We start from the raw sequence: 12,155 nt of genomic DNA on the forward strand, positions 1-12,155 counted from the left end.
ATAATAAATAACTGTGCAGTGCTATAGTGAGCAGAAAAAATACAATATAATAATTTATAACACAAATTATTACTCAGTATCAGAGTATAAATATTACACAGTATCACAGTATAAACTGTGTCTTTATACATAATTAGCTGCATTATAAATTTTAAGATGGGGTTCCAGCACAAGGATGATTATATTTGGGAGTATGAGGCATATAAAAGATTGAAAACCCCTGTTCTAATGAAAGGCTAAGAAAAGATAAATGCTAGCTCACAATATACATAGTACATGATTTATAGATTATGAAACAAGTTATGTTAAATGCTTTACCTAATGTAGGTTATACCAAAGACTATAGAATAAAATTATATTGACTTTGGTTATATTGAAAAGCAAATTAAAAATAATAATAAAAGATTCCAAACGCGTCAGAAAACTACATTTCCCAGAATGCACCTGTCTGTTTTTCACACAGACACGCCCCAAGTAGGAAGTGCTGAGTAGAGCAGCAGAAACTGTTAGCTGCTAGTAGAAGAGATGTTTTGAACGTGGCTTCAAACGGAGGCGGATTTATTCTTCACTTATTCATCCGATGTGTGAACGCATCTGTTTAGGATATTGTCATCCATTCCTTGTGCTGACCACGCTAAAACAGCGACATCATGGAGCACATCCGCACACCAAAGGTAGAATTGACTAAATAGTAGAATTCTGGCAGAATCAGTCATGACTTCAAAGTCACAAACACTTGTTAAATGCAACTGAATGTATGCATTTATAAATGTATCTAACCTATGACATGGTGTCACTATATAAATTGGACGCGCAGCTCTCATCAGTGTTTATGTTCATCTATATCGTCTGGCCTTGTATAAATGAACCGAATGCACTTGAATCTAGTCCCGGTGATCTGTATGTGGATTTTCTGCCTTTGTGACCATTTTGACAGATTTCAAAATCTGTGCATTACTGGTCTGTTCTGAAAGCTTTGGGCCTTAGAGGCTGATTCTGCATTTTTATGTTGTCAGTGATGTAATGAATACGGCTCTCAAAACAGCATTTACATGTATACTGTAAGTGGTCTTATTTCTTGTGACATGATGAAGCACTTCAATATTACAATATCTGGAGTATACGAAACTTTATATTTTTCTATATTCATCATCTTCGTGTCAGGGTTTTCAGCCAGGGGTCCGGGGCCCATAAAGGCACTCAAGTGGGTCTGTTTAAAAAAAAAAAAAAAATATATATATATATATAAATAATAAATAAATAAAATAAAGAATACAAATATTGTATAAATAAATCATACACACACACACATATATATACAGTATATACATATATAATGTTAAAGGTATCACTGATATGTAGACTATATATTACTTTTGCTTTTTTTAATTCCTGAACTCCTGTATAAACTACTGTACAAATTTGCTTTTATCGGTTTGCTTTTAAAAATCGTACTCACTGTTTGTTTTGTGATGTCTGCTGGTTTTATTGAGGTCACAGGAAGTGTGTTGCTTAGCTGCAGGCCAGTTGCTGGGATACAGAGGCGGATCTAATTGTAATATACAGTAGTTTTAGATAATATGAATGAATGTTTATTGATGTCTGTGTTTGGTGTCTCAGTCGTTTTTTGTTTGTTTTCACTAAACTGACCCTCTAATTTTGTTTTCAACCTTAGTGTATGTCCAAATATGTGGTAGGATATGATTTGTGATATGATGTCGCCCAATATGATACGCACTACCAATTAATGTGATGATAATTAATGTTATTCAAAGCCATTAAACTGTAGTAGTCTGTTGTGGCTTGTCAGCTTAAAAATGGCTTAGTATATGTATGCGACATCCATGACTTTTTGTGTTTATGAAATATTTTGAAATGTTCAATTATACTGTAAGCTACAAATAAAAGCATGGATTTTAACCATGTTTAAATAAATTCATCAGGTTTTTCCCTTTAAATATATGCAGAAAATAGTGAAAACAGTAGTAGATTTTGCTTGGTCCTGCCAGTGAAAGTACATTTATTTTGGATTATGCCAAAATTGCTCATAGTTAGGTTCATATATTTCATATTTACAAAGTGGAAGATATATTTAACTTGACTTGAAGTACTCACAGTATCACAGTTAATCTTAATACATTTTAAAAATGTAACGTGTGCTTTCCTCCACAGGTAGAACAAGTGAAGCTGCTAGATCGCTTTAGCAACAAGTCTGTCACAGGAACCCTCCATCTGACGGCCACACATCTGATCTTTGTGGAGAGTAATTCAACCAGCGCCCAGGAGATATGGGTATGAAAAGCCACTCTTAACCGTCTCTAAATGATCTGTTATGACGTGATAAAGAACTCCTGTGTGACCGACAGGGTAGCTTGGATAATACAGTACCACCACCCTTTTTGTTTACAGGATTATAGTGAATTAGATCATGGGAATGAGGTTACTGGTTCCTCACGTTGGCAGTAGGCATTGTTGCTGAGGAAACCTGTCGGCTGGGCTTGCCCTCAAGGCCAAGTGAATACGAGAGTGTAGGGAAGGCCAGGAGAGGACATGAATACCAATGACCCACATAGCTCAAGACGTGATCTGCCACGGTTAGAGTCCACTGATCGCTCCGTCTCTGTGTGTGAGCGTATGGCAGATGATTAACTTTATTTTACCATGTTCTCCACGCAAGAAGCAGATCGGAAGTCGAGATGCTGACTGACACTGACCAACAACGTTTCTCATTATAATATACTCTTGAGAGGTTTTAATGATATTAGGCTACTCGCTTTCTAATTGATTGAACTTATTATTTTTGCCTGACGGGCGATAAAACAGGTGAAACAATCCCATAGACTTACTTTGAAGCCTTGGCCCAGTAAGTCATTTTAATTCTAAAAAAAATATTTTTAAATATTTATACATTGCCGGTCAAAATTTTGGGATCAGTAAGGTTTTTTTTTTTTTTTTTTTTTTTTAAGAAATTAATACTTTTATTCAGCAAGGACACTTGCTCATTGAATTGATCAAAAGTTAAGTTAAGACATTTAAGACATTTGTGATGTTACAAAATATTTCTATTTCAAATAGATGCTGGTCTTTTGAAATTTCTAGAATCCTGAAAAAAATGTGTTATGGTTTCCATCAAAAATTAAGCAGCACAACTGTTTTCAGCATTGATAATAATAATAAGAAGAATATTTCTTGAGCACCAAATCAGCATATTAGAATGATTTCTGAATGATCATGTGACACTAAAGACTGGAATAATGGTGCTGAAAATCCAGCTTTGCCGTCACAGGAAAAAATTACACTTAAAATATATTAAAATAGAAAACACTTATTGTAAAAGTATTAACATTTTTTAACATCCACTGTTTATACTAGCAGTTTTAGCCTGTTTTTACAAGGGCATCCTTGATCATATTTTAGCTTACAAGAGATCTGGCCTCAAGAGCACATTTTTGTGACTCTGTTCCAGCACTTTCTAAAAACTAGCTGGCTGGTTGGAGTAACAGATGTTCACATGACAGTCTGGAACCCAACTGAAATAAATTCTGCACTCTCACATGTAGCTTCTTCACTCTCAGGACCGGCTCTCACAAAACGTCTCTCTCTGTCTGCCTGCAGCACTGCCTTCTGTTCCCTATGCATTATGCATTACGTACACACTTCAGTGATCAATGACAACAGCACACTGAGTCACGATGTTGCAAATGGAAATGCAGATACATGCGCATTTTAATAGCACCCCATATTTTGACCTTCCAAAAGTGCTGTGTAGTTAATTGAATATGGTAATCATGTATGTGTGTATTAGATTCTCCTTGTCATGTTCTTGCACATTACATTCCTCTTAAAGATAGAGGAACACAAGAAGAGGAAGGAAGAAAAGTGAGAGATTTCAACACTTCTTTAAGACTGGTTTTGTGGTCCATGGTCACATATATGTATTGTTTTGTAATTTTAAACCTTACAAGCTTTTTTTATTTTCATTTTTTTTAACATTAGGAAGGCACAATATATCAGTTACCAGCCGATATTAGAGTGTTATTTATCAGTATTGATCGATATTAGAAATTTAATTATGCAAACTTGCTTCCATATTTTTTTACATTTGAAGGGCCTTTTCCATCATCCAATGCTCACTTAAAGTTAAACTTTAAAAATATAAATTTTACACTTTAATAATTTAATTTTACACTGTTAAATTTAATAAATATCCTTTTTATTTAGATTGTACATTATAATTTACATTATTCTCCATTTGTACATAATTTTAGATTCAGTGCTTTTATTTAATTTAATTGGGCAAAATAGTGTAGAATATTAATATTGTATGCAATTGATCAGTTACTGGCCATATCATGAAAACGTTTATTGGCTGGAATAATATGCTTTAAAAACAATTATTGGAATCAGTCAGATATTTAATTGTTCATGCTCATTTTCATATTTTTATATTTAGATTGCCTTTGCCATCATTTAACGCAACACTTAAAATGAATCTTTAAAAACCTTAATAATTTAACACTTTTTATCATTTAAAAGTATTGATTTTAGTTTCAGTGTTTAATTTTAATTTATTTAGACAAAATAGTATGGAATTTAAATATTGTATGCAATTTATTGGTTATCGGCCTTATAATGAAAAAAATTATTATCAGTACACCCCTATTTTACATGTTTCTTTCAAATAAATGCCACTTCATTCATTTTTAAATGTGGCTTAACTGTCCAAATGCACTTTAGTTGAATTCTGTAAATGAGTTTTGTATTTATGTGTTTGTGTGTTCAGATCCTTCATCACCACATCGCCTCCGTGGAGAAGCTGTCCCTCACAACCAGTGGCTGCCCGCTCCTCATTCAGTGCCGAAATTTCCGGCTTGTCCACTTTGTGATTCCGCGAGAGCGTGACTGCCATGATATCTACAGCTCTCTGCTCAGGCTACTGAGACCAGGTGGGTAAACTCACATGTCAAGAATAAATAGACTGCAGAAGTTTCCTGAAAGTCACAGGGGAGACCCTTAGGTCATGGCCACCCTCTGTTCTGTGACTGAACAACGGATATTGTGGGCATGCGTTGTTGGCTGGAGGTCAGGGACATGTGAGCATCAGTAGCAGCTCCAGATGGTCGCCTGAATACTTTTGACTTTCATTTTCACCTTTTGTAAAGTTTATTAATTCTGTACACCAGTGTCCTACGACGAGCTGTACGCGTTCTCCTACAACCCAAAGCAGAATGACCAAGAGAGAGAGGAGGGCTGGCAACTCATAGACCTTGCAGCTGAGTTTGAACGGATGGGTGTGCCATGTGACCAGTGGCAACTGACTGACGTTAACAGGGAGTACAAGGTATGATGGGAGGGCGAATGTGTGGAATATGTTCAACATAAGCAGCAATGCTGAATCTAATTCAGGATGTATGTGACCTAAAATCGGGTCTCATGAGGCTCTCAGGCAACCTAAAATAGAGTGTAATGTCCCTCAAGACTAGTATTAGAATAATGTAGTTGGAATAAAACTAGGTTTTAGTCAGATAAGCAAACGCCAGGCCAGGTAGGTACTGTATGTGCTAGTGGTGTTTTATTTGTGAACGAATCTGATATACTTTGGTTGTGAATGACTCTGTTTGTTAACAAACTGTTAATTGAGTGAATGATTCAGTTGTTCATTCATAATACAAAAAGACTTGTCATCACCTATTTGTATAACAATATAACCTGCAGAAAAGGTCTCTGAATAAATGAGTGCATGAATATGAAGAAATCTTTTTGATGGATTGAAAACATATCAGATGCTGAGATTAATCAACTATGTGAATCTTTATTGTAAGTATATTTATAAGCATTGCAGAAAATTATAATTATAGAATTATAATATTTGTTATTACTATATGTATTATTTTAGATTTAATATTTTACATTTTACAATAAAAAAATAATAATACTATATACTATATATAATACTATAATAATACTATATTTAAATAATACCAAAATAATTCTGTTCTTATATATTCTTATATATTTTTCTTTCGCTCCCTGCCTGTACTTCCATTAAAATATTTTTAATTTCATATTTTAGATTCTTCAAAGTAGTCACCCTTTCATGAGATGCATCCTGTAATGCTTTTAACAGTTTTTAGGCAGTGTTGATATTATTAACTAAAATGATTAAGTATGGAAGTATATAAATTGTTTTCTTTAATTAAGATTAAGATGAAATAAAGTAAAATAAAATATAAGTATTAGATGACAGATCTAAAAAAAACAAACTTCAAATAGATTAAAAAAGCTTTAAATAAATTGAGAAAAATTCACTGACATTTTGAAATGTTAATTGAAAAAAAAAACGAATTGAAATAAATACATTTCATATAAATTACTTAATACTATTTTATATGTGTGTGTGTAGCTCACAAAAACATAAATTCAGTGGTGTGTTTCCATGATTTTTACTGGTACTGCATGTTTTTATACTGCGGTAATGTGTTGTTTTTTTCTTTATGGCAGTTATTGTTTTCTATAGTGTATTGTTAATGTGTCTGACTTTAAATTGTGTGCTTAGGTGTGTAAGACATATCCAAGAGACTTATACGTACCCATTACGGCCAGTAAACCCATCATAGTTGGAAGCTCCAAGTTCAGAAGCAAAGGCCGATTTCCTGTTCTTACATACTTCTACCAAGAGAAGAAGGTAAGAATGGTTTAATCCATCTATACTAATAAGAAAAGAAAGCCAGTGATTTAAATGAAGTATGTAGACCCTTTCTTTATCTTTAGGTTTCATTAAAACTATTTTATGTGCAGATGTCTGTTAACACAGTAATGGGCGTTAGTTGTTTCTTCTGTGCGGTATTAGATAAACGGAGCAGAATGGTAAACAGGTAATGACTTGTCAACACACAGAGGCTGATTATGTTAAACAGTAGTTTTACTGGCAAGTCAGGGCTGTATGCCAGCGGCTTCCTCCCAACATCTGCATTGGTCTTGTTAAGTCTGTCGTTCCTCATTTACTCTGCTTTTATAATGTACTTCAGGGTGGTGGACATTTATATTTGTTTGTGTCATGTCTCCAGGCGGCAGTGTGTCGGTGTAGTCAGCCTCTCTCTGGCTTCAGCGCTCGCTGTTTAGAAGACGAACACATGCTTCAGGCCATCAGCAAGGCCAATCACAACAGTCGATATATATATGTGATGGACACGCGGCCTAAGGTAGAACATCGTGAAGTTTTTTTGTGTTCTTCAAGCCAGTTGGGTGATCATAACAGGTTCCTTAAGCACTTTTTGTGTTTTTGTAGTTGAACGCACTGGCGAATCGTGCGGCAGGGAAAGGCTATGAGAATGAGGACAACTACTCTAATATCCGCTTCCAGTTTGTGGGCATCGAGAATATTCACGTGATGAGAGGAAGTTTGCAGAAGCTTCTGGAAGGTCTGAGGCTGCTGACGTATTGGAATTTGGTTCATTCTCATTTCATTTTGTGGATTGTCAACATCTGTTTTTTGTGTCTCTAATAGTGGTGGGAACGCGCTCACTTTCCATGACTGATTACCTGGTTGGACTGGAAAACAGTGGATGGTTGCGTCATATCAAAGCCATCATGGATGCTGCTATATTCCTTGCTAAGGTAAAACTGTAGTCTTCTTGCATGCAGTATTATGCCCCTGATTATTTAGTATCCAGGGGTATGTTAGTAATATATATATATTTTTTTTAGTATTTAGTAATATTTTAAATTAGCATTTAATTTTATATTTTCAGTTGTCTTTTTTTTTGGTTTCCGATTTAGTAATTTTGTAATGTGCTTTTATCATTTTTATTAGTTATATATATATATATATATATATATATATTTCCATTTAGCTTTAGTGTATTTTTTTATTTCGGCTTTAGTAATTTTAGTTGTGCCTAAACTTTCAGTAAAATTTTTAAATTTCAGTTTAATTGCCAAGACAACATTCCTAATTTTTATTTAGATTTTTAAAGTTAAGTTTATCATCTGATATTTATATATTATGTGATTTCATCTTTATTTCAGTTACAGAAAATTATTTTAGTATTACTTTTTTAACAATATCAACACTGATATGAATTCAACAGATTTCTCATCAGTGTCATTTTAGGATTATTTAGGTACTATTATAGTTATTATTATTATTTTGAATTAGTTTTTTATCCTTATGTTTTCTGTTGTCATTATGATTTTAATAATTTTGTTTTTGTGTTTTTGTCATTTTTATTAGTTTGCTTTTTAAAAAATGTGTACATAGTATTTATAATATTTTATTTCAGTTTCAGTTATTTTAGTACATCAAGTTAAACTAGTGTTGGCAACTAGCTGAAATTATATATACATGTGTGTATATATATATATATATTTATATTTATATGCTATTTTAAAAAATATGCATAGTTTTTATACATTTTTAGTACTAAAATGTTTTTTTTTCCCCCAGTTAAAGTTTATTTTATGTCAAGTAACAATTTTTTAGTTAAAGTCTGTGTGAACCGGAAGTTGCTGCCGACTTTATTTCAGTGTAGTGACGTATTTCCAGCTGAAACGGAATATTGAGGAGAGGGCGTGGTTTTATTTTTGTGCTCCTCCTCTCATCTCTCACTCATAGCAAACTAATGGTTGGAGGGGTGTGTTTAAGGATATTCTGCCCAAGCCTCAAACTGACATCATCAAAGAAGGAATGCAATTCCAGAGCGGAAGTAAATGTTCAGATTTTGATTAAAGATTACCAAGACAAACAATTTTTTTCAGCGGATTAACTTGCACGGATTAATTGTTCACATCAAGACTAGCAGTGTGCGCTAGTAAAGTAAATAAAGTCAATTTTGATTTCATGCGGACTTTAACTATAATAATCTTGTTTCTCATAAATGTTTTTGTAATACCAGGCTGTGACTGTGGAGGGCGCCAGTGTGCTTGTGCACTGCTCTGATGGATGGGATCGGACAGCTCAGGTCTGCGCTCTAGGCTCTCTGTTGATGGATCCATACTATCGCACCATTAAAGGTTTCATGGTAAGAGCCTTTTATCTGTTCAAGCTGACATTGTCGTTTGTCTTTTTCCACCATCTAATATATCTTCCTCTTGTTCTCAGGTACTTATTGAAAAAGACTGGATCTCTTTTGGACACAAGTTTGCAGACAGGTTAGCATGATTCACTGTTTGGTTCCCAACTCTAGATGCTTGAAGAGTCTGGAATAACCTTGACGTCTGTTTCCCCGCAGGTGTGATCAGTTGGACCCTGACCCAAAAGAGGTGTCACCCATCTTCACGCAGTTTCTGGAGTGTGTATGGCAGCTGACTGAACAGTTTCCTCAGGCTTTCGAGTTCAGCGAGTGGTTCCTCATTCAGATCCACGAGCACGTCCATTCCTGCCAGTTTGGCAACTTTCTGGGCAACAGCCAACGGCAGAGAGAGGACCTTCAGTGAGTAAATCTAACATGCATTCGCTTGCTTCCCATCATCTCAAACCCCTTACTTCATCTGTATATCATTACAGGTTGAAGGAGAGGACGTATTCATTATGGGCTCACCTTCTGAGTGAAAAGCAGAATTACTTGAACCCTTTGTTCAGCCCTAGCGTTGCAGAATCACACCCGGTCTTGGAACCATCCACCCAAGCCTACCACTTCAAGTACAGATGACTAACCTCTTCTGTTTATAAGTGACTCCTCCTTTATTTAGACTCTGCAATGGTTTAATCAGTAACCGGTTTGTGTTGCAGGTTCTGGAGAAACATGTACAATCAGTATGACCGTTCCATGCACCCTCGGCAGTCCATTCTCAAACACGTCCTCACCTTGCAAGAAAGCAAACGAGAGCTTGAGGGCACAGTGCAAGCCCTGAAGACTGTGAGTTCACCTCAGGAATTTGGTTATCGGATAAAAATTAAGCCTTGAACGCTCATTTCCCATGAAAAAGAGTTAGTCATGGATTTGTGTGCTGCAATACCACTGAGTTTCCCCTGAGGGATCAGAAGACGTTAGTCAGAACAAAATGAGGCTGTGAAGGACTGAAGTACAGTTTGCTAAGTGTGATCAGATAGAATGTGTAAAATTGACAGCCCATGCTTTTTGGAGTTCTGTGTCCATGCGATATTTTTTGGAACGTAAAATACATTGAATGGACTTGCTTCCCTCACATCCTCAATATTGTTTACACAAATTAAATGTGTTCTACAGTCTGACAAAGTGAGATTATTCAAAATAGAATTTTAATAGAAACAATGCCTTCCTAACCACTGCCATCATAATAATCACCATTTATCATAATAATACTAATAATGCTAATAATAATGATAATGTTATATTATGTGTTACTGTTTATTTTAAGAAATTATATATATATATATATATAATTATTATTATATGTTGTCATTTCAAATGAAATTATGATATTGTATGTATTAATAACAATATAATTAATTACTATGTGGTACTTTTTATTTTATTATTATGAGTTATTAAAGCAGCAACAACAATTATTATAATTTAGTAACTCTGTCATGACATACAGTATATATAATACAAATAATATAATATTTAATCATTTAATCATATATATATATATATATATTATTATTATATTATTATATATAATTTATAATTTTATGAATCTTTTTATAAACATTTTTAACTTTTTTCCCAAATGGCATTAAAAACCAAAGGAACATCATTGAAGTTGTCTGTGTGTCTGTGTCTTTTGTTATGAACATGTTTTCAGGTCTATAAAGTATTCTTGCATCTTTCATTGGCCTAACCTCATTGCACCCACTGATAGCCTCCATTTGCTTCATTCATCTGAAATGACACATGCTTTCCTGTGTCTTTGTGTGTTTCCACAGAAGCTCCAGAAGTTTGGTGTGAGTACATCTCCACTAAAGCCCCAGACACCTCCAAGAGAGCGCAGTCTCCCTCCCCGACCTCAGTCCCTTATCCTGGGAGCTCCTCTTCTCAGTCGGAAGGAAGTGCAGCAGGAGGAAGACAAGGAAGTGTTCGGAGAGGAGGCCAGGGAAGATGCTCCAGCCAGCACTGGCGGAGAACGGACTGTAGAGGGCAGCAGTGCCACGGAGAATGGTTACGGAGAGCTGATGGGATCCTTCGGCTCCAAGAATGAGCCCGGTGTGGTCACCTTGGAGTTTGGAGTGGCCAGAATGACCTGCTAAGGACACTTCAGAACTTGATTTTGGAAAATGAAGGAATCTAGGAGGACTGGAAAAAAATTGTATATTCTGTTGTGAGAAAGATTAAGTATGTTTGCCTGTGTGTGTGTGTGTGTGTGTGTGTGTGTGTGTGAGTGAGAGAGAGCACGCCCATGTGCGCAGTTGTTTACTCTACGTGATGGCACTGCACTCATGTACGATTGACAAATAAATAATTGGGGGGAATTCAGAGATGGATCCCTTAATGTAAATTCATTGTTATATCTGTCAAATCAAATGTTATTTCTGTCATCAACTACATTTAAAAAAAGCTCATTTTTTAAAGAATGTCAATAGCACTAAAAAGAAAAGATTAAACAAAGAGCTGATGGACTTGTGACTCAAATCCTCCATTTTTTAGGTGTTCGGATTTAAAACTTAATTTATTCGATGTCACTTGCTGTTATCTTGAAGGGTGGAAAGATTAATGCTGTCCAGAATGAAGGATGACTGTAGAGATGCCCTACACACAAGTGTCCTATGTGCAGTCTGGTCGATTAGGGGGGTTAAGATAGGAACCCAAAAGGTTAATGTGATGTCATAGAGCAGGTCGAAGTTCATATTTATTTACAGGTGATTATACGAGCTAACAATAAATCATTACGGCTACTAATCTAAATGAAGAATCTAAAGCAATCTGTCATTGCCACATACAAAATTAGCAATTGCCAATATACACGTCCAGTCTTTTATGCTCACCAAGGCTACATTTATTTGATAGAATACAGTAAAATAAAGTAAAAAATACAGTAAAAGCTGTAATAATTTGAAATATTATTACAATTTTAATAACTATTGTCTATGTTAATATTTTAAAATGCAATTTATTCCTGTGATGGCAAAGCTGAATTTTTAGTAGCCATTACTCCAGTCTTAAGTGTCACATGATCCTTCAGAAATTATTCTAAATTCTAATATGCTGACAAAGGATTTCTATTTCACATAAATG

The 12,155-nt window shown here is 34.8% G+C and overlaps 1 protein-coding gene across 1 annotated transcript; it reads left to right on the plus strand.

The window, feature by feature from the left end:
• The first annotated feature begins 466 nt into the window (after window positions 1–466).
• Window positions 467–11,904, plus strand: LOC107705267 (myotubularin-related protein 6-like). The gene is made up of 14 exons (XM_016508491.1): window positions 467–674; window positions 2,173–2,292; window positions 4,784–4,946; window positions 5,184–5,341; window positions 6,557–6,685; window positions 7,068–7,202; window positions 7,289–7,421; window positions 7,508–7,617; window positions 8,895–9,020; window positions 9,101–9,150; window positions 9,231–9,431; window positions 9,506–9,640; window positions 9,731–9,857; window positions 10,850–11,904. The coding sequence occupies exons 1-14, from the start codon at window positions 651–653 to the stop codon at window positions 11,168–11,170; spliced, it is 1,932 nt and encodes a 643-aa protein (XP_016363977.1). The 5' UTR covers window positions 467–650; the 3' UTR covers window positions 11,171–11,904.
• The last annotated feature ends 251 nt before the right edge of the window (window positions 11,905–12,155 follow it).

The sequence above is a fragment of the Sinocyclocheilus rhinocerous genome, unplaced genomic scaffold (assembly GCF_001515625.1).
Source record: "Sinocyclocheilus rhinocerous isolate Xijiao unplaced genomic scaffold, SAMN03320098_v1.1 scaffold594, whole genome shotgun sequence".
Taxonomy (NCBI): Eukaryota; Metazoa; Chordata; class Actinopteri; order Cypriniformes; family Cyprinidae; genus Sinocyclocheilus; species Sinocyclocheilus rhinocerous.

Coding starts and splice junctions, on each gene's coding strand:
- LOC107705267 (XM_016508491.1), top strand. CDS start 651: ATGGAGCACATCCGCACACCAAAG. Junction 7,422..7,507: donor TTTGCAGAAGCTTCTGGAAG/GTCTGAGGCTGC, acceptor TGTCTCTAATAG/TGGTGGGAACGCGCTCACTT. Junction 9,641..9,730: donor ACCCAAGCCTACCACTTCAA/GTACAGATGACT, acceptor TTTGTGTTGCAG/GTTCTGGAGAAACATGTACA.